Source organism: Zalophus californianus, chromosome 11 (genome assembly GCF_009762305.2).
Source record: "Zalophus californianus isolate mZalCal1 chromosome 11, mZalCal1.pri.v2, whole genome shotgun sequence".
Lineage (NCBI taxonomy): Eukaryota > Metazoa > Chordata > Mammalia > Carnivora > Otariidae > Zalophus > Zalophus californianus.
Window position 1 is genome coordinate 59,016,183 of NC_045605.1, and position 22,343 is coordinate 59,038,525.

The window sequence follows — 22,343 nt, forward strand, 5'->3', positions numbered from 1 at the left end:
TGATGGGGGCGGATGGGGCGCCCCTGGAGGCACATGAGTGCCCAGAGTGGCTGTCAGGGGCAGCTGACAGTGTTAACAACCCCTGGAACAATTAGCAGTGAGGGGGGCGGAGAGAGAGATTAGTACCTGACACCCAGTGGAGGCTAGCCTGGCACTGTTACACAGTCTGACGTCGGGGGAGGGCAGCCGGTGCTGGGAGGAGTGGCGGCCCCAGCAGGGCTGGAGACGGCGCCCACCCTCCCTCTGGGAAGGGCCCCTGAGCAGGCCCCTCGTGGAGGGGCTGCCGCCACCCTGGCAGAGAGGCTTTCCCCCCAGGCTCTCCAGCTGGCACTGGCCCCCGGAGACCTGGGTTCAGGTCTGGATTCAGGCACCTGCTGGCTGGTGGTGGTTAGTTAAGATGAGTCACTCTCCTTTTAGGGACCTCGGTCTTCTCGTCTGTAACAGGTTACGGTGAAGATCAAGTTGTCATATGTTGCCTGTTAAGTGCCTGCCACTTCCCTGTCCCCAGGGAGCCAGGCCACTCGGGGTTCCCAGAGTCTGCCTTTCCTAGTCACACCCCTGAGAGGGACAGGTGTGGACTCTCTCTCCACCAGATGCTGTCTGCTCCATCCTCGGGTGCCCAGTGCCCCGACACAGGGTTGTTGAGGAAGAAGGAAATAAAGGGGGTCCCATGTTAGTTTCTGTCATCTTCTTCACTCTGGTAGGGGGACACGTGTGCCTGCCGACCACATTCATGGGAAACCAAGGAGTGGTCTGTCTCCGGTGAGGGAGGGAAGAGCTCTGGACTGGGATTCCCAATGCCTGCCTTCCTCCCATTTCAGAGAGTGCCTCACTGATCTTGGGCAAGACCTGTCCCTGGGAGGTGAGAGAGACATGGGACCTCTGACCAGCCTCTTTTTTGAGGGCCTAGATGCTTCTGTGTTCTGGGGGAAAGGCTGGGTTGGGGAGAGGGTGTGATACAAAGCTGGTGACACCCATGCCACCGATGGGCAGACCCAGGAGGAGGGGCCAGCTCAGGCCTCCTGTGACTTTGGTGCCCTTGTCCTCATACTGCCACAGTCCTGCCCCTGCTGCCGTCAGCCCTGCCTCCAAGTCTCTGCTGCCCCGCCTGCCCCGCCATTCCTAGTCCTCTTTTCCTTTATTATCTGACACTATTTGCCTCCTGCCCCAGGCTTATCTCCTCCTGTCACACGTCCATCCATCTCTGTCATCCCCTGCGGCTTCCTCAGGCTCTCTGGCACACCCTCTCCCTTCCCCGGGAGTCAGTCCTTCCCTGCCAACCGTCTAAGTAAGTGGTCTCTGTGACTCTGACCAGCTCTTGTCTTCTCCCACCTTCCTGCATCTTCCTCTCTCTGACGGTGTCTCTGCCTTTCACTGTCTCTGGACTCCCTTTGTCTGTCTCTGCAAGTCTCTCTCTGCCCTTATCTCTGGGTTTCTGTCCTTTAAGAGCCTGCCTAGTCCTGCCCCTTTGCCTCTCTCCTCCCCTCGAGTGCCCAGCCAGGGCAGCTGGTCCGGCCCTCCAGGCTGGAGCACAGAGTAGCCCACGCCCCTCTCTCGCTGGCTGCCTTGGAAGCCCCTGACAATGCCCCCCCCCCCACCCACCGCCACAGCCTCGTTGCTAGGCCTCCGGCAGGCAGCACCTGGCTTCCATAGCGACGGCTGCTTAGAAACGAAACGCCACATCTCCCGGTCCCACCACCAAGTCTTTGCGAGTCTTTGCGGGATCGAGCGCCTTTCGCCTTTCGTCTTTCCATCAATCAGGGCAGCAAATGTGGCCAGCTCTAGGCTCGGGGAGGCGAGAGAAGAGGGAGCCACAGTCTCTGGCTTCTGGAGCTTGGGGCGGCTGGGGCAGGAAAAGCTGCCCCAGCGGGGCCCTGGGCCAAGGAGGGAGCGAGGAAGGAGGCCCCCTGGGCTCTTCTCAGGAGTCAGCCTGCTACCGAGAGGCATGGGTCTGCCATGGGGCCCAGTTTGGATTACTGTTCTACTATTTCTAGCTATGTGACTTTACACAAATGACCTCATGCCCCAGGACCTCAGTTTTATCAACTGTAAAGTCAGGCTAATAATATCATAAGGATTAAATGAGAGAATCAGCCAGGTGGGCCTGGCACTTAGAGGGTAGTCCCTGATGGCAGTCCCTCCCTTCCCCCTTTAAAGTTGCCTGAGATTTAATTAGCAGAGAGGAGGGCGATGGACGGCGGTGTTAGCAAGAGATCGGAGGTGGAACGTACTTCACCTGGCATGTGCAGGGGTTCACTGGGGCCCTCTCTCTTACCCGGTACTCACAGAGACTCAAGCCCCAGACTGTCAGGCTCTGAGGGGCATGGAGACCCTAATGGAGTTCTGGCTTGTCAGGCAGTTAGAATCATGGAATCCTGGACACCTACATTCTTAGGACTCCAGGCTCTTGCATGCATAGAATATAAGAAGCACAGATTCTTGACATAAAGGGACATTATGATAGAGGCTTGATTTTCTTAGAACACAAAGCTCTGGGAGTTCTTGGAGCCTCAAAGCCACAGACAGGGGCCTCCCTTTATGATGGTCTCTGCATTGAGTTCCTGTTGCTTAGACTTCCTTGTGCCTCCGTATCTCTCATGGGCTCAGCTCTGAGCAATCCTGGTGTGTGTGTGTAGTGGGACGGGGGGGTTGCTAGGGTCAGTGACGGACTGCAGCCTGAGGCCCCTCTGGAGCAGGGCCAGCCCAGGAATAGCGGACGGAGGAAAGCGGGGCGGCCTTTGGGCTGCAGCTGTCCAGGCGGGGCTGGGTGGGAGTCTGGGCAGCCACCCTTGGCCGAGGACCAGCCTGCCATCCTCCATCCACCCGGCCCGTGAGTCAGGGCTCAGGAGGAAGCATCTCCACGTGGCACTCCTAGGGCTGGAGTCAGAGCACCCCTCATGGTCCTGCAGGCTGGAGGGCAGGAGGCTCCAGTGAGGGGAGGAGATGGGGTGTGGGTAGGGGTGTGGGGGATGAAAAGAGGGGGCTCAGGAAGGGGGATGGGGCTTAATGAAGGGGTGTGGGTTCAGTGAGGAGGATGAGAGTTCAGTGAGGGGGTGGGGTTCAGTGAAGGGGATGGGGTTCAGTGAGGGAGATGGGGCTCAGTAAGGGGGGTGGGTTCAGTGAGGGAGATGGGGCTCAGTAAGGGGGGTGGGTTCAGTGAGGGGGATGAGGTTCAGTGAGGGGGGTGGGGCTCAGTGAGGGAGTTGGGGCTCAGTGGAGGTTGCTGAAGAATTTCTTAGCACAGCACTGTCTCTGCACCACCACCCCAGGCTCCTGAGGATGGTGGTTGGGGTTAGGGGGGCCTGAGCACCTTAAACCCATTTGCCTTCCCCTGGGGTAGGCTGAGAGCCAAGCGCTCCTTTTCCCACCTCTTCCCAAAGCTGGAAAGATTGGTAGAGCTGCTGAGAAAGCTGGGATCTGCCTCTCTTTTTGCTCATCTTCCTTCCTGGTTTCCATGGGAATCGTGGCTCAGGATGATCAGGGTTTAACAGGATGGTGCTGTGGGAGGAGTCAGCATCAGGCAGAGCCATCCCACATAGGAAGGGGTTGGCTGCTAAGAAAGTGAGCTCCCTGTCCCTGGAAGTGTGCAAGCAGAGGCTAGATTGCCGGTCAGAGTGACTTTAGAAAGGGGCTCAGACGAAGGAAGGCAGCTGGGAGGCCTCTTCCCTGGGACATGTAGGCTTTGTGTGATTGGCCCAGATGGCCCAATCTTCCAGACATCCCTGTGCCTATTGAGGGGGTCACGACGCCTTGGGCTCTGCCCCCACATCCACCCCCCATTCCTACTCTCTGTGCCTGGCCCTGAGCTGGACATGCACACATGATGCTGAGTCAGACCCATCTCTTCCCGGAGGGGCAACAGGTCTGACTGGGGAGGCACACAGGGAAACAGATACGGCTGGGCAAATCCTACATAAGGGAGCAGACCAGGCAGGCAGGAAGATTCTACCACTGATTTATGTAGTCAAAAGATGTCTTTTTGAGCAATTCCTTTGGGTTGAGCCTTGTTCTAGGTTCTGGGTCACAGCGATGAACAAAACAGAAAGAGTCCTGTTCCCTGGAGTGGACAGCACAGTGGGAAGGACGAGCACCTGGCAAGTGCTGCTTGATGGATCTGGAACCCATGAGGAGTGTGGCCAGAAGGCAGTGTCGGTGTGGCCTGCAAGGAAGTTTGTTCGATGGTGGGGGTTAAGGGCCTTGAAGGGCTCCAGCTTTGTCCTGCAGGCAACTGGGAGCCACTGAGTGTGGGTGAGGCTGCAGAAAAGATTACTCCAGCAGGTATGGGGCTCCGGAGCGAGGCACAGTGGTCCCTGAAGGAAGCCCTGGGGCAGACATGCCCACCTGTGCCTCTGTGTGTAGGAGTTACGTGAGCGTGTCTATAGGTATAGGAGTGTGTGTGTGTGTGTGTGTGTGTGTAGGAGTGGGAGGAGTGTGTATGTGTATCTGTGGGAAGATGGTGAGTGCATGTGTGATTATGGTGTTCTGGGGAGGCCTTGTGTGGTGGTGGAAGGATCTTGGGGTTTGTAGAAGATAAGGAGCAGATACCAAGGCCTAACATGTGCCAAGGCCCGCGTCCCGTGGACCTCAGCCCAGATGTGAGCCTGCAGGCCCTAGACTAGTCTGGGCCAGATCCTGTGGGTTCCCGTACCCCTGTAGGGTCATGGACGCAGCCATCTGCTGCAGACAAATGTGTATACAAATAACATGGAAATGGATGAGATCTGCGGCTGACCCACCCCCATCCCCACATGCCCTGGGCTTGAGTTCGCTCAGCCTGTGCACTTCTCCACTCAGCTGCTGCTGGGGCTCTGGGAGCAGGCCCTGTTCCCCCAGAGCCAAAATCCATATTTTCCCAGCACCTGCCTGTGGCCAGATTCTTTCTCTGTGAGGGCTACCCCACATCTGGGGCAAGGGACACCCGGAGTTGACCCAGGCTGGTGGCCATGGCAGCACTTCTGTTAGGTGTGAATTTGAGGACATGCGGACTCACACATTTGCACACACATTCATACATGAATGCACACCTACAACTGTTCACAAACGACTGCGTGTGTGCGTACACACCTGCACACATAGACCCGTGTGCACACACCTACATATACGCACATCCCACAGACACACACACACATTCAGCTATCCCATGGAAGTATCACGCATCCCCACAAAGAAATAAGCTTACAAACCTGTAGTCATACCCTGTCCCGCCTTCACCCTCACCATGCCCAGTGGCCTGGGTATAAGGCCTTACACACCTGCACACAGTCACAGCTACCTAAGGGCGGCTTGTACCCATGCTCTCTCCAGGACTGAAATGTGGAGGACAGGCTGTAGATGGGCACAGAACTTGCAGAGATGTCAGCTTCTTCCAGGCGTTTCTTGGATCCTCCCTTTGCAGGGCCCCTAGGATGGTAGAGTCCCTGGGCTCCACGCCCCAAGTCATGGAATGACTGAGTCATGCACACTCTCTCCTGAGGAGCCTCCCATATTGGGACCTGGTCCTTGTTCACAGTCCTTGGGTCTGGCATGCCCAGGCAGGCCTACCTGCCCAAGAAGGCTGCTTTGTGCCCAGCTAGGCCTACCTGGATGCTGCCTCCCTCCACCTGAGCTGCCTGAGCCCTCAATGAGAACCAGGCCAACTTTTACAGTTGCTGGGAAGTCTGAGGCCAGACAGAGCCAGAACCTTGCCTGAGGTCACCCAGTATGTCAGGGCAGACGTCATTCAGATTTGAACCTGGGCTTCCAGGAGTCTGACCATGGTTAGCAGCCACAGGATGGATGCATGTCAGGCACCAGACAGGCTTATGGAAGTAGGACATGTGGGCATGGGGAATGAGAGCAGATTGGGGTCTATTGGGGGCCAGCTGGAAGGATGGCGAGCAGGAAAGTCTGCTCTCCTGGCCCGGATGACAAAGTGCTTTGTGGGCACAGAGGCCCACAGGGATCTGGGGGGCCTGGTACCCAGGTTGACAAGCTGTTGGCTGAGTCACTTTTTCCTAAAAATACTCAGTAGCTGGGCCACTGGGCAGTTAGAGTGGCCCGTAAGGTGGGGCGATGAAAAGAAGTGTGTAGAGGGGCCGGGCCAGGCATTCCTGGGGCTAGGCTTCCTTGTGGCAGAGATGGGCAGAGGTTTCAGGAACTGGGAGCATAGAACCCTCAGTCACTATATTGTTGGGGGCAAAAGGAGAGGTGGGAAAATCTGTTTTTCTCACATGCCTTTCTTTAAGATGTGGAGCATGAATTTAGGGCACAGATTGGAGCCAGCTGGCCCAGGTTTGAATTTTGGCTCCATTACTAACTGTGTGACTATGGACAAGTTACTTGGTCTCTCTGTGCCTCAGAGTTCCTTATCTGTAAAATGTGGCTAATAACAGATCTGACCTTATAGCATTGGTTGAGAAGCTGAAATGGGAGGCACATGGTAAGTGTTGAATAAATGTTAGAGCCCCTCAGACACAGAGGCCACCAGCTCCAGATGTACACACTCAGGCCGTAGGGGCTACCCCTGTCCCTCGATTCCATGGGACTGAGGTCAGCCGGGAACAAGATGCATCTCATCCAGGGTTCTCAAACCTGGCAGCAAATTAGAATCACCTGGGAACATTTAAAAATACCTGGGATGGGGGAGTCCCAGGCATGAGGCAGGGTGAGAACCCAATACAGAATCACAGAATGAAGAGTTAGCAGACAGGGATCGGGGGGGGGGGTGGATGGGGGGGTGGAGGAGTCCTAGCCTTGGAGGAAGAGTCACTTCCTGGCAATGAGGGCTTGGGCATGGTCTGTCACTTTGCCATCTCGAGGAGCCTTGAATTTCAAGGATTACATGGGGGGATGTTTTTGAAAAAGCCTCTGTATCCTGCCAAGCATCAAAAGAAAGAAGCTTGTTTCTTGAATCTAGTGTATTAACATTTCACGGATGGGGAAAATCAGGCCCAGAGAGGTTCAGTGGCCTGCTCAGAATCACACAGCAAGTCTATGACAGAGTTAGGACTCCAAGCCTCAGAGGAATGCTTGAATCTGAAGGATTGATGCAGAATGAATCTGAGTTGAAGGACACAGCGAGCATGTACCTGGGGCTCCAGCCACTGAGCTGCAGCATAAGATGACCAAGGGAGATTTAAGAAACCACTTCTCACAGGGTGAGGGCTGTGGAGGTTCTGCCTAGAGCTGAGAGCCCAAGTGATGGTGCTGTGCCAGGCCAGGGTCGGCTCTTGATTGCAGGGTCTGGCATGGCTTCCTCTGAAGAATAGCTCTGGCCAGCGGCTGTAACAGATACCTCCTGGGTGTCTGTGTCCCAGCCACACTATAAAAGCCCAGGACTGACAGGTGCTCAGGATTTGCCAAGTGATTTGTGCACTGGGCTCAGACTCAGTCATTTCATATAGCCTTTACATTGGTCACCCCCTTTACAGAGCAGGAAACTGAGGCCAAAAAAGGAAGGGAGGACCTTTTTTGGGCCAGAACCTTTACACCATCTTAGCCCACGTAGATTTCTAGGGTATTAAAAAGTAGGCCACATTCCCCCAATTTGAAGATAAACTAAAATACATTGACTTTGCCGGGATCACTTAGATCTCACTCCTCCCCATGTTCCCAGACATGATTCCCAGGAAAGACACAAGAAGGGGGACCCAGAGGACTAAGGTAGTAGCGTCAAGGGAAGGCCTCCTGGAGGAGGTGGGCTTCTGGCCCCTGAATGATAAGCAGGCTGACAGGATCTGGAGGGCATCAGGGATAGTGTGGCATGGGTAAGGGTCTAGAGGTGAGGATGAGTCAGTCACCCATCTGAGTAGAGGAGGAAGTATAAATTTAAGGAATGGTGTCAAGAGGTTCAAAGCTAGGAAGATAATAAGTCAGGGCTAAATGACAGAGGGTCTGCCATGTCAGACCAAGGATTTGGGCTTTCTTGTGTTTGTGGTAGGGAGTCTTTAAAGGTGTCTGAGCAGAGGAAGAAGCATGTTCAGAGCTGGGCCCCAGAAACAGAGGTGGGAGAAATCCTAGCTTGGAGGGGCTCCCCCTGAACTGATGGCACAGAAAGGGCTTGGCCCAGCCTGTGTGTCAGGGGCCTGGACTGTGTCCAGGACTGGGCTCAGTGACTCAACGTGGAGGGAATCACTCCCCAGGGAAAAAGGGCCCAGATGAATCAGCCCCATGAGGTGGGGAGGCAGGGGGCTCACTGAGTCACCCTGCAAGTGGTGAAGGGGGACGTTGCAGAGAGAGGGGCTCACAGTGCAGTGGAAGGATTCAGGTCAGACCACAGCGAGGGCTGTCAGGGGACTCTGGCTGCCTTCCCACCTTTATCGAGGTTGATTATCCTGGCAGTCTTGTGAAAGAGATGGGAAAACTGAGGCCCAGAAACAGGAGGGAACCTGACCAAGGTCATGCAGCAAGTCGCTGGCAAAGGCCAGGTGTGATCCAAAGCGCACCCTCCAGTCCAGACACGTCCTACCACCCCAGCGGATCTCACGGCAAGTGGAGGCTAGGAACTGGGTGGGTCCAGGCAGGGAGCTGGCCCAGGTGACCCCTCCTCCCTCCGCCTGCCCCCGACTTTCCTCGCCAGGCAGACAGCAAATAGGGCCGGGCTGCTCTGCCGCAATAGGACAGCAGGGGGCGCAGAAGCGTCACGGCTGCCGCAGGCGCCAGAGCACAGAGGCCGCTCTGCGGAGAACTGCGCTCCGGACGCGCGGGTCCCATCGGCGAACTGTGGACTGTGTGGCCCTGGGGCCTGCACCCTCTCCGGCTTCCGGGGACGCCAACGCAGACCTGCCTGCCCAGTGCTGGGGGTCCGGGGCCCCTAGCCCTCACTCAGGAGTGGTGCCCCTGTCCGTATGTGTGCTCGTGTGTCTGTGTGCACGTGTCCCCCTCACAGACTGGCTACTGCCCCAGGCCTGTCCGTCGCTGGGCGACCTCTAAAATTCTCCCCGACTTCCCGGTTTCTCCTGAGGAGGAACGCCCGGGGCTCCTTGCATCGGGTCGGCGGCCCCTTTCCCCGCCGCTTATCCTCCGCCTCCCCCCACCCCACTCCCGTCATTGCGCTGGTCTCTGGCTTGGGGTTCTGGCCGGGGCCCCAGGACTTTCTAAGTGGGGGGAGAGGACGCGATCAGACAAGAGAGGGACTCCGAGAGGCGAGGTAGCGATAGGAGGGGCGAGGGGCCAGAGGAGCGAGCGGAAGCTGAGAGCCGGCTCCCTGGTTGGGGATCCCAATAGCGGACAAGCTGGGAGAGTCTGGAGAGCGGAGAGAGAAGGGAGGTGAGAGCCAGGCGAGGGGACCCTGGGGGGTCCGCAGGTCGGACAAGCCGAGAGGTGCCGCTCGGGGTGGAGGGAGGGTGGGCGGGGCCGCGCTGTCGGGGGGGCGGGGAGTGGGCGGGCCTGGGCGGGGCCGGGGCGGACCCTCGCGCGGACCCGGCGGAGCTGTCGCGGACGCGCTGACCGAGCGCAGCGGCCGGGCCGGCGGGCGGGCGGGCGGCTGCGAGCATGGTCCTGGTGCTGCACCACATCCTCATCGCTGTTGTCCAATTCCTCAGGCGGGGCCAGCAGGTCTTCCTCAAGCCGGACGAGCCGCCGCCGCCGCCGCCGCAGCCATGCGCCGACAGCCTGCAGGTAGGGGGGCCCCCAGCGCTGGGCACGAGGAGGACCGGGTGTCGGGCGAGCGCCCAGCCGGGTCTTCCAAGGAGCGTGAGGGCACCGGCTCCGTGGTCCACTCTGCCCCTGAACCCCCCTCAAGGTGGGGCCCCCTCCCCTAGCTCTGAATTCCACTCCTGTGCTGGGACTGCAGCCCATACCCAGAGCCCTTGAGTCCCCAGCTCGCAGTCCAAACCTCACCCCAGACTCTGAACCCTTTTCGGATCTGGAACTCCACTCCAAGCTCTGAACTCCCAATCCACAGTAGGACCCCAGTCCCCACGGAGAGCTCTGTTCAAACCTGGAACCCCTTGCTTCCCAGATGAGTGGATGACCCCTGCCCAAACCCCTGAACACCCACTATATATATATATATCGGACTCCAGGTACACCCAGAACACCTGAACCCCCAGCTCTCAGCCAGGACCCCATGTCACAGCTGGAGCCTCACCCCAAGCCCCTGAGCCTCTACTCCACAGCCTCATCTGTGCCCCCACCCAGATTCCCATTCAAACATCTGGTCTTCGGTCCTCACCTGGGACTGTACCCCAGCGTCCAAATGCCTCTATCACAGCTTGTGTTTTTCTCTGCAGGACCCCCTCCCACCTGGTTCCTGCTTTCCTACCCTCTCGTGTAGGAGGTTCTCTAGTCTTTTAGGGGTCTCACTCTCTCCTCTTGTTTCTCTCTAGTGCGTTGGTCCTACTTTATTCTCTGGTTTTTCCTCTGCCTTCTCTGAATCTTTCTGGGCATCCTCTCTCTCTGCTCCTCCGTTTCTCTCTTTTGGTCCCTTTTGCCCATGTACATCTCTCTCAGTCTGTCCATCACCCCCCCCCACCCCCGTTTCTCTAGGTCTCTATCTTTGTTCTAGGATCTCACCCTGTGATCATCCCTTCCCCTTATTATCTGCTTCTCTTTGGGGTGAGGAAGGGGTAGGCCCAGAGTGTGGGGCCAGTGTACCCAGGACCTCTGCCTACCCCATGTTGTCAGGCATGGCATGGTGTGGGCGCTGGTGGAAGGGACTAACCATGGAGGGCACAGCCGTTGGGCGGTGCCCAGGGATCTAAGGTGGGTGGGGGTTGTGCTGTGGAGCACTGGGGTTCATAACTTATAAACCCCCATCCCCACTGTGCTGGTCTTGACTGGGGACAGCTGGGGGCTTGGGATGGGGGAATGGGGGAGTAGACTGCAATCTGGTGCCCGTGACCTGTGGTGGGAGCTTTCCGGGGCTGGGTGAGTCTGGGACGTGTGTGTTTGTGTAGGATGGGCCACATTGCCTGTGTTGGGTGTGCCTTGTGTATGATCATGTGTGATGTGCCATGTAGTATATTGTGTGTGGCATCACCAGTGCGATGATTTGGGGGGATGCATGGGGGCTTATGGCGAGGGTGAAGATTGTGTGCATGGTGTTGCATGTCGTGTGCAGCTAGAAAGGCTGCATTGTGAGTGTGGAGTGGAAGCTGTATGTATGAGCGTTGTGTGTACAGGGAACATGCGTGAATGTGGTGTGTCTGTCTCCATGGGGTGGAGTTGTAGGGCCAGCCTGCATGGGGGGTTTTGTGTGTGGTTGCGTATGTTCTCAGCTGTTGCGTGTAGCCAGGAAGAGCCACTGTGGGGGCCTGATGAAGGGTTGCGTTGGACATCTTGGTGGAGGGGTGTGGGGGTGGGGGAGCTGTGTGTGGGCCCGAGTGTGTTTGCAGCCTAGGTGGCTTAGAGGCACGGTGGTACATCCCGGGCTTGCTTGGGAAATGTTTTAGGACCTGGGTGTTGGTGTTTGAGTGTCATGTGTCTGTGTGATGGCTGTGGGTGCCACTCTGCGTAGGGAAGGGTGCAGCAGCCTGGGCCGAGGGGTCCAAGGCGAGGGGCTGGTTGACTAAGTGTGTGTGTGTCTGTGTGCCCACGTGCACATGGGCAGGAGGAGGCGATGTGCCAGCAGGATCGTCTGTGCCACGGGTCTCTGTGTGTCCACAAACATGTGACATTAGGTGTGCACATTATCTACGCAGGGTGTGTCTCTATGTATAGATGGTGTGTGTGTTGAATTTAATTGGATGTGTGTGTATCTGTGGTTGGGGAGGTGAGTGTGGGGTGTGTGAGGTGTGTGGTGGGAGGTTGAGTGTGAGTGTGGTGTGAAGTGTGGGTGTGTGAGCTGTGTGACTTTTCAGTGTGACATGTGGATTATGTGATCTTTTCTCCCTGTGAGCTGTTGATGTGTGGTATGTGGTGAGGGGTGTGTGAAGGGTGTCAGTGAGTTAGCGGTGTGGGAGGGGGGCAGTGTTGAGGGCTGTGAAATATGCTGCAGGGGGCAGGGAAGTGTGCACGCACAAGGTGTGTGGGGTGAGGAAGGAGGTGTATAATGTTTGGGGTGCGTGGAATGCAGCTGGCATCCCATAATGTTTGTGGAATGATGTGTGTGTGCGGGGAGGACTTGGCTGCCATCCCGTCCTTGCTTCCCTCCCCATTAGGTCCCCAGAGATGCCCAGTGACGTTCTGTCACGGCCCACCCCAAGCTAAGCTGCCTCTACCCTTTGCCCTTCATCCTCCTCACTTTGACCAAGGCCTTTGTCTTGGGTTTCCGGCTGAGCAGGCGTTGGACAGGCAGGCAGCTGGTGATGTCGTGCTCTGGGAACCTTTGTTCTTTTCCTTTTGGTCTGTGTCGTGTTTTGGGCTGGGCTTTGGAGGAGGGCGGGGAGAGGATGCACGTGTTGTAGGCTTACGGTGTTTACTACCACCTCACAATGCTCCACAGCGGGGAGGGGTTCAGGCACAGGCCATGGGGCCTGGCTGCTATCCCCAGTGGTGCCTCCTCGGAGCAAGAGCGGCTTGGGCTGGGCATGGCCCTGGGTGAATTTGCCAACCGTGAGGTCTTCATCCCATGGCTGGCCCACTACCGTCTCTGGCTCACATCATCTCTGGGGTGCTGGGCAGCCAGGAGCCCCCCCGCCCCTGCATACCAACCTGTCCCCTTCCCTTCCCTGTGTGGCCCTCAGGGAGTGTCCCTGGGCTGGGAGTTAACGAGGAAGGCCTTAATCTATCTCCTCTTGTTGACCTCACATCTGACAGGAGGGAGAGTCCCTGTCCTCACAGAGACCCTTATCTGAAAAAAAGGAAGCCTGGTCACACTTTGGGGACCCTCTAGTCTGACAGGGGAGATGCCAGTCAGTAGGAAGACCCAGGCCAAACCCTCCAGAGAAAGTGGTGGGGGAGCCTTAGCGGGCGGCCTGCTGACAGGCAGTCGGGAGGAAGAAAGGCCAGGACTCCTGACGGTTGGAAGGCACAGACTAGCAGAGTCATCAGGGGAGGGGGCTGGGGGCGGTGCCTCAGTATCACCTTCCAAAAGGTTCTCTGCTGTGAGTGGGCTGAAGCTGGCCTGGAAGGGGGTGTTGAGTAGGCAGAGAAATGTGTCCTGGGCCTGAGGAAGATTCTGGCTCAACTCGAAAAAAGGATCTTGGCGGCAGTTGATCCTTCCCAAGCAATACTGTCTGGCTTTGGATGGCCATCCCTGGGCCTCCAGCCTTCTCAGGCTTTCACATCCCCTCTTCCCAACCCCCTTGTCTTCGGCCAGAATGACTGTCATTGTCATCATCATCTTTTAGGCGGCTCTTTCCAGATCCCAGCCTCCTTTCACGGGGGTCTCATTTAACAGATCAACTCGTTCGCTTGTCTGTAACATTTATTGTGCACCTGCTATGCACCAGGCGGGCCCAGTTTGACACAGCGGTGCCCAAATAGGCTTCCTGGGGCTCCCACCTCCTGTGTCAGGGAAACCCCATCTAGCTAGCCCAGCCACACTGTCAGCCCTCCCGTCTGTTTCCCCAGCCTGATGTGCACTTGGTTCTGTGAGGCTCCAGGTGTGCACCCCATGGTGTTAGGCTCCAGCTCCCAATCAGAAGGCAAGCTCTTCAGAGGCAGGGCTGGGTCTGCCCATCCCGTGTGTCCTGAGCTGCGCTCGGCAGAGTCTAGATGGCCACATCAATCATCAGATGTCCATCACCACTTGTAGGGGGGCAGCCCGTCTGCCATCTAGTGAAACCGAGGCCCAGAGCAGGGAGGGGACTTTGGGCAGCCTCCCCTTTAGACCCGCCTTTTACCAGTGTTACCAGAGACCCAAGAGGTCAGGTGACGTGGCCAGGTTTCACAGTAAGGTGGCAGAACACAGCAATTCTGTATTTCCCAGAAAACAGCTCTACTGGTCACCAGGCTGGGCTCCAGCCCCAGCACCATGCTGCTCCCTGGCTGGCCTCCGGGCTGCCTGTGGCGTGTAAACGATTATTAATGACCCCCCTGGCCAGGAGACAGGAAACGTTTCCCAGCCACAGCTGGGGACATGCTCCCGGCCAGCCTCAGCCCTCCACACCCAGCCTGGCTCCGGGGTCAGCACGCGTGGTATCTCCGTGCCGCCTCAGCCTTCCCTGCTCCTCCTGCCCAGCCGCCCCACAGCATTTTCTCCTCTGGGTTCATGGACAAGAAGAGACAGAGCTTTCTGTCCCACATCTCTGTCTTAGCACTTTCTCCAATTTGATTCATCTTCACCTTCTCCCCCGCCCTAGACCAGCCGGAAGGAGCCCTTCTCTTGGAGGTGTTTTCTGAACGCACGGCTAGACCCTCCAGCGGCCCTGTCCTGGGCCCTGACCACCGACTCTCCCTCCTGCAGACTTGGTTCCCACTCTGCTAGCCCTTTGTCTAGGCTGGGCACTTCCTGTGGCTTGTCCTCAATTGCTGTCTTAAGACTGACACCTGGAGGATCCTCCCAGATGCCTCCTCCAGGAAGTCCCCAGCCCAACCTAGGGACTCTCACTTACTCAGAGCATCCCAGCCTGCCTGTCCGGGCCACACACTGTGTACTGCCAGGCCTTCAAAGGTGGGACGTACGTACTACGTGCCCAACAGAGGCGGGAGGTAGAGATGAGCATGGTGTGGGCTTTAAAACTCTGCCACACACTGGCCCACGTTGGAGCCACAGTGCATCCGCCCCATGGCAGCTAGGTGGACCTTGGCCTAGGTACCAGGGCTGATGCTGGGCAGGTGATGGGGTAGAGGCAGGGGCACAGGTGAAGACCGATGCTGGTGGGCAGTTTGGGGAAGGCAATGCTGGAGAGGCTGAGGGGCGGTGGTGGGACAGGGTAGCGACCCCTGATTCAGCCCGGAGTGGGAGGAAGGGCAAGTTGGGCAGCTTCCAGGAGGAAACATATCTAATCTGAGAGCTAAGGGATGAGCTAGGAGAAAGTTCTGGACAGAGAGAAAGAGTGAATGGCAAATGTGAAGGCTTGCTGGTGACAGACAGAGGGAGGGAAGTGTGGTTCTATAGTTCTGTGGAGCTGGATCCTGGACTACCAGGGTGCTGAGTCCCAGGGTGGGCTCTGTGTGTGTGTGTGTGTGTGTGTGTGTGTGTGTGTGTGTGTGTGTGTGTGAAGCTGGTGATGAGGCTGGCAAGGTCGCCAGGGCCAAATTGTGCAGGCCTCATAAGCAAAGAGATTTGAACTTTTTCCAGAAGGAACTGGGCACTAGGATGGGAGTTGAAAGAAGGGCAGGGACTGCCCAGATCTGCTTGTTAGGAAAGCCTCTGGGCCAGGGGTCGAGAGCACACAGAAGGGGTGAGGTGGGAGGCTGGTGCAGTTTGGTCTGGAGAAGGGTGGTGAGGCCCAAGCAGGAAGATGCAGAGGATGGAGGGGAGGAGACAGACTCCCGAGGGTGGAGGAGGGAGTCACTCAGCTGTGGAGGTACGAGAGAGAGAGGGAATGCCGCCTTGGGTGTCTGGGTCGGCTCTCAAGGCACGACAGGGCATGACAGCAGATGCCTGGGCCTGCGTCAAGACCCTCTAAGGTCCAAAAGGTCCCAGGAAGGTCTCCTGGGTCAGGAGCTTTGAGGCTAAACAGAGACCAGGAGACCTGGACCCCGCTCTGGGCTCCAGCATCCTCTTCTGCAGCGTGGAGACTTGGGAACTGCCCTGGGCAAAGAGTGTTCAGAATTCAAAAATTGAAACAATCTGTGAAACGTAATACTTCATAAAATTCAAATCCAAAATGTGTGAGTACATTCCAAAATGAGTTAAAATGTAAATTTATGAAAATGCTAAACATACTTGATGGTTCTAATATCAATTGTAAGCCTCAGTCGCTTCCCTCCACTCTGGATCCAACTCCCCTGAAGCTGCTGCCTCAGGTATGGCCAACCCCGAGGGCTCCAGGACCTTCCAGTCTTGAGCTCAGGGCACCTCCTCTAGGGAGCCCGCCCTCTGGCTCGTGGCTTCAGGTGGCAGGCATTTTGCTTTTCCTGTCCCCCACCCTGAGGGAATTGGCCCCTAGAAATCCCCCATCTGTGGTTGTCTTTATTGAGGGGGCCGAGGTACAGACCTGGAGGAGGGAAGGGTGCTGAGAGATGGGGTGTCAGCTACAGGGCCCAGTGGGGTGTGGTGGGGCACAGGAAGACTCGGGGAGGGCCGGGGTGGGGGCATGAAGGGAAGTGAGCAAAAATGAAAAAGCAGCACCACTCCAGCCTGAACATGGCCATTTCCTACTGTAAAAGTGACACCATTTCTGGAACACTCGAATGTTACGGTCCCATCTTGCAATCTTGGTTTGGGCTTCGCTTGGCTCACACTCTCTGGTCATCTTGCACCAGGCTATTTTCTGGGCTGCATCTTCTCACCTGGAAGAGGAGGAAGTGGGGGTCAGCACCTCCAAGGCGTGTATGAGCTCTAGCTCTAGGGATGCATGACTCTAAGAATCCGGCATTGTCGGTTTGTGGGCTTCTAGTCTTCCACGACTCTTAGCTCCCGGCCAGAGCTGCGTGGAAGCGTGGTTGTGTGATTCCGACATTCTGTGACTTGAAGTTGCTGAGACTCCAGGAGCCGAATGGGCGGGCATTCTGTGAATCCAGGATTCTAGGATTTGATGATTCAATGATTCTAAATGGGGCTGCTGGGAAGAGCTGCAACCACCTGCCTTGTTAATGTTGATGTGAGGTTATTAAAAACATAATGAGAAGCAATGGAGAGAGCTCAGGATGGAGGGTGGCCCCCACCCCCAGGGAGTGGGGGAGAGGAGGAGGGGCCGAGCCGGTGTTGGGGGAAGGAGACCCTCTTCGCCTGGGTGACACGGGCGGATTCTCCTGCCACAACAGAAGTGGTGTCTGTGCACATAGGAGAGCTCTCTCTCCCTAAGCTTGCAGGATACGGGGTCATTTCCTTCATCCCCCTGCCTCCATTCTTCAACTATTTCAGCTCATGGCAGAGAGAGGAGTGCCCTTTCCTCCTAGGCCCTGAAGTCTCTGGGCAGAAACGTGGACAGACAGTGGAGGAAAGAGGGGCCTGCTCACCACCTACCCCCCTTCCCCACCAGCCCTGGCCTGAGGGGAAAACAGGACATGAGCACTTCCTGGACACGGACGTGGAAATGCACGAACCCCTGCTTGTGAGGGCCCCAAGTACAAAGCGCCTCCGACTAGGGCAGAGGCCAGGGCAGCCAGATTGGCCAGTGACCCATCGGCACCTCTGGAGTGCAGGTGCCCCACACCTGCCCTGGAGGTGGCTGTGAGAGGGGCTTGAGGAAGGGAGGTCCCAGGCCAGGGGGCCTGGGGAGAAGGGATGGCTAAGTGGGTGCTCCCCTGTGGCATGAGGCTAGGCCATTTGCCCAGCGGCTTGCTTGGGTTATGCACATGTCTCAGCACCTACACCAGGGTTGTTGTTGGGGGGCGGCGGACCTCTAGGCGGGAGAGAAGGATCTTTGGCCTCTAGAGAGCTCACTCCAGCTGGGTGCCTCAGAAGCCTGGTACCAACTGCATGAGTCGCAGCCTGGTGGGCTCACAGATCAGGTGAGGGAGGCTGGGAGCTGGCCCAGGTCACACAGCACAGCAGGGCCTGAAATCCAGCTTCCTGACTCCCCGTGCTGGGCGCTCCCCCCTGTCTGCAGCTCCCCCCTTTCCCCTGGAACACCTGGGGAACAAGAGCTGAGGCAGGACTCCTGTTAGGGGCAGAGCTCTCATCTGTCACTCCTCCATCTTTCTCCTCCCACAGACCAGAAGGCAGGTAAGGTGGCGACAGCTGCCCCGTATTATCCCCAAGCTTCCTTTGTCTACCACATCCTGTCTTGGCCCTGAGGATAGGGTCCCCTGTTGCCCGACCCACAGTGAGCCTCCTGGCTTCTCCTGTCCCTTCACTCAGGCTCTCTCCCCACCCTGCAAGTCTCTCCCTCTGGCTGGCTGTGTGTGTCAGTCTCTCTCCAAAGATCGTTAGACTTGGACAGGCCCCAGGAGATCATCAAGTCCCATGCTTTGATTCTTCAAATGAGGAAAGTAGCTCAGATAGGGGAAGGTCCTGCCGCAGGGGCACAGCAGACTGGGGCTGGGCCTGGGTCTCGGAGGGACACTGCCCTCCGTGTCAGGTGGCTAGGGTGAGGCCTGAGGTTATGACCAACTGATGGGCCTCTCTCCTCAGCCCTGAGCTGTCCTCCCTCTTCTTTGCCCAGATTACTCTCTTGTCCACCACTGTGCCTGCTACATAGCTGACCCCTACCTTGGGCAGACCCTGCCCTTGGGACACAGACCAGAGCTCAGCACTCCATGACCGGGATGAACACCCCTGTACACAGGGACACGGACACATGCACGTACATACATGAGGACATACAAGTCCCACATGGAAGCCTGTGTCTCATAGTTACGAGGCTGTCCTGGAACCTAGTGTTCTCTTCTTGTGAGGCAGCACACACCTCTGCTCGGAAGCCCTCCAGGACCTCTCTGCAGACTGTCTCCATCTCACTAGCCTCTTTGTGACAGCTGGGTTCTATGATCCTAGGTTCCTCCTCTGTGACAGCAAAGTCATGGGTGAGTCTCCTCCTAATCCTAAAGCCCTTCCTTCAGTGTCCCTTCCTTCTGTCTCCAGGAGGGGCTCAGCTTCCTGTGGCTGGGTGGGGAGAGCCCTGAGGTCCCCAGAGGACAGTGGGACAATGGGGAGGCGGTGACAGATGAGACATTATGTCTTCCCCAAAGCAGGCTCCACCCTCCCCTAACCTCCTGGCTGGTGTCTGGGGCACAGCCCTGGCTTGTGGGCCCATTAGGGTCCTGGTCTGCCCCACGGCCTTGACCTCTCAGTGTAGAGGTCAGAGGATCAGAGTCACAGTCGCACTCAGCAGTTCTCTACCTGGAGGGTGTGGAGCCCAGGTCCCCAGGCCAGCAGCATACTGATGGGTGCTGCAGATCCCCAGAAGGGGTGACCTGGACTGGCCTGCCTGTGGGGTAGGCAGGAGGGTGGTGAACACTGAGGCAGGTGGGATTACAGAGGAGCTGTGAAGGCCTACCTTCCCCAAGCTGGAAGCTGGTGATGGGGAGCCAGAGAGAGAGGCCAACGGTATTTGGAGAATCACAACTAGCCCTCCCTCCTGTCAGGGGAGGAGGAGGGGGCTGGCCCGGGGCAGTGCAGTGGGTGGACCATCGGAGGCCTGGGTGGAAATGAAGGCTGAGGCCTGTGGACAAAGGGACGGGCTTGGGGTTAGGTATTTAGCTCGGCCCTTGTCATTTCCTCTGCCGGACATGGCTGGGTTAGCAGGGTCATCGCCCAGAGGGAAGGAACAGGCCGGGACCAATGCATACCAGGCCCTGCAGTAGACTCAGGCACGTGGGTGACCTGGTCACCCCCTGGGCTGCAGTCGGTCCCCCATCAAAGCCCAGCCATGTGGCCACAGTCACCCTGGGGGATGACCACAATCTAGACCACTGCCCCACACGCAGACCAGTCTTCCTGGGCAGCACTCAGGCCCGGCTGTAGGCCTGGCTGAGTAGGGAGACCCCATAAGACATGGGGATTTGTGGGACAACCAGACACCCTGCCACAGCCACACTGCAAGCATCCACACACCAGGTGCAGCTACTGTCACCCCTATGGTGACCCAAGGAGAGCCATAAATTCCAGCAGTCATGGGCAGGTGTCCAGGGGTGAGTGAGAAGAGAGGGGTACCAGGCAGGGAATGCAGAACCCCCCCATGCCAGACTGTGCCCTCCCCCCAGTTCGCTGAGTGCCCGAGGCTGTTTATTTCCTAGCAGGGATGGGTGTCTCATCCCTCTCCCCCTCCCCGTCCCCACCACACGCTTCCAAAGCTGCCAAATCAAATCAGCCCCTGCGCCCGCGCCAGGCTGGCATGGCGGCCAGCAGCTGACTGGAACGAGGCCAGGCTCAGAATATCCCGCCGCCTGTGCCTGTCCGATGCCTGGGTGTGCTTGTCGGGTGGGGGTGGGGAGGGGCAGTCAGCCCCTGGGCAACGCCTGGGAGAGGCCGTGCTTTCTGGATGCCACCTGGGGGGTAGGCTGCTGGAGAATGAGTGAGCGGCTCCTTGGTGTGTCTACCAGCGTGGGAGGGGCTGTGGCACATGGACTGGGGGTGGGGGCGACTAGAGCCCAGAAGACTGGGCGCTAGGCTGGGGTTGGAGGCTCGCACATAGGATCATGACAGCAGCCCTAGCTGGGAGCCCAGCCCAGTGACTGTGTGAGCTAGACATCACAAACCCCATTTTACAGATGGGGAAACTGAGGCTTACAGAGGGGTCATGAAGTTCCCTGGAGAGAAGTGGAAGTGGAGGGGGCCTCAGAAGGAGTAAAAAGTTGTTGTTTCCCCTCCTGAGGAGGCTCCAGCTGAAAGAAAGAACTCAGCTCTGTTCTCAGAGTCAAGGGCAGAGAATATACCAGAGTCAGAGGTGCCCACCTGCAGTAGGGCCTGGGTGGTGAGAAGTAGGGGGTGAGAGCAGAGGGTGTGGGGAGAGAGCAGGGCGAAATCAGGCACAGCTCCCTGAGGAGGCCCCCTGTGGGCAACAGGAGGCCCTGGGCCAACCAGGGGCTGGGGGGCTGCGGGGGAGGGAGTGGTGGGCAGGCTGGGGAGAAGGGGAGAAGGCCTGCAGGCCTCAGTCCCTGGCCTTCTTGTCTCTGCAGCCAGCCGGGACCTCCTTGCCCAGGAGCCAGTGCCTCCAGGGAGTAGAGACGCCAGACTGGAGGTGAGAGCTCAGTGGAGGGAGGAGCGGGTGGGCTTGGAGGGGTAGGGGCACAGGCTGGGGGTCAGTCTGAGCATTGTCCCCACCCCTGGGAGGACTGGGAGGCCGGAGCTGAATCCCAGCCCCACCCCCTCCAGCCTAGGGTCACCCTGCACCAAGGTCACCTTCCCTGCCCTATTCCTGCCTGGGGCTCTCTCCCCTAGTCATTTCAGACCCCTCTCTAGGCCTCCCCACCCTCACCCAACAATTCCTTGTTGATTCTCTGCCCTAAGTGTTTTCTGAATTCCTCTCCTCCTCTCCATCCCTGCACCCGCCCCAGTGCAAGACTCCTCATCTTTCCCCTGGATGGCTCGCTGGCTGGCTGCTTTCAGTTGCCCCACTCTCCAGGTGGCTGCCAGAAGGCTCTTCCTAACATGCATACCTGAACTTGTCCCTTTTCTGCTCAAAAATCCATGCCTCCCATCCTCCTGCTTCCTCTGCAGCTCCAGCCAGGCCCCAGTCCCCCCCCCCCCCCCCCCCCCCCCCCCCCGCTTTATCCATCCTGCCTCCCCAGAGCCACTCCTGCCGCTCTCTTCTCCCTCAGCTTCCCAAATCTTTCTGGGCTCAGCTCTAGCCTCCCCTCCTCTGGGAAGCCCTCCCTGTCCCTCTTGCTCTCTTCTCTGAGCTCTCCTGCCCTGGCAGTCAGATGGGGCATTCTGATGTCTGTGCCATTAGCACCCTGGTTTCTCTGTTATGGGACTCTCTAGGTCTGCCCCTCTGAACTGTGAGCTCCTTAGCCTGGGGACTGTGCTTTTGTCATTCCTGAGTCTCCCACTGCCCTCCAAAGGGGGCCTGGTGGGGGCTCAGTGGGTGCATTTCCTTTGAGATGAAGGATGCCATCGGCAGCGCTGACCATGGCTTTGGGGTGCCTCATAGGATCTGGGTGCTCAGAGGGGCCATGAGCAGTAGCAACGGGGTGGGCGGGGGGCTGTGAAGATTGGCACAGAGAAGGGTTGTGTGTAAAATCGGACCAATCAGCAGGACCAGCCTGGGCCTAGTCTTGGGCCCAGGACTGGCTCGGAGAAAGGGGAGGCTCCTCTGTGCCGGGAGCTTTAGACATACTTCCGTGTTCAATCCTCACAACCTCTCACTAGAAAGCAGGGACCGTTATTCTTCTCCTTTTATGGCTGGGCAAGCTGACACACGGTGGGGTCCCACAGTGAGCATACGGGGCAGATCTGAGTGTGGAGCCCAGATGTGGCTCATGCCCAACTGCCGTCCAGTAAGATGGGAAAGAAGGCGCCCACAACGGGGCCTGGGGCACAACGGGCTCAGCATGGACTTGTGGCCAGCGACGTGGGGCCAAGCCCTGAGAATGTCCCTACAGCTGGGAGCTGGGAAGGGTGGGGGGCGGCTAGAAAGTCATTATTAATTTATTTATGGCCATGGCATTCCCCACGGAGCAGGGGCTCCCCCCCAGAGCCGGGACAGATGGTGTTCCTGGGAACCAGCTGTGTTTCAGCAGCCCCTGCCACCTGCCAGGAAAGCCTGGATTTGTCATCTTCGCAGGAAGCCATGAGGGGAGAGGGCTTTGGAGAAGCCCAGACCCTCCTTGGTGCCGGGAACTAGGCCCCAAGGGAAGGAGCCAGGCTCAGGCTCCTTGTGTATAGCTCTCTGCCCCGCCCCCTTTGCCTGCCCCGTTGGCCCAGTTCCCTGCAAGGGCAGGTTCTGCCCTCCAGTCCAGCCCCCCAAGCCCCACCAGGTGGCCTCTCT

General features: G+C 57.9%; 1 protein-coding gene across 3 annotated transcripts in view; it reads left to right on the top strand.

The window, feature by feature from the left end:
* Positions 1-22,343, top strand: part of PDE2A (phosphodiesterase 2A) — a 91,068-nt gene that overhangs the window by 17,623 nt on the left and 51,102 nt on the right. Inside the window, exons 1-3 of one of the 3 annotated variants that reach the window (XM_027580600.1) lie at positions 8,735-8,823; positions 9,522-9,597; positions 20,533-20,594. In XM_027580600.1, coding sequence (XP_027436401.1) covers positions 9,579-9,597; positions 20,533-20,594 — 81 coding nt within the window. In that variant the 5' untranslated portion in view covers positions 8,735-8,823; positions 9,522-9,578. Of the gene's footprint in view, positions 1-8,734; positions 8,824-9,521; positions 9,598-20,532; positions 20,595-22,343 lie in introns of those variants that run through there. The other 2 variants (XM_027580599.2, XM_027580598.2) reach the window with 2 other exon arrangements.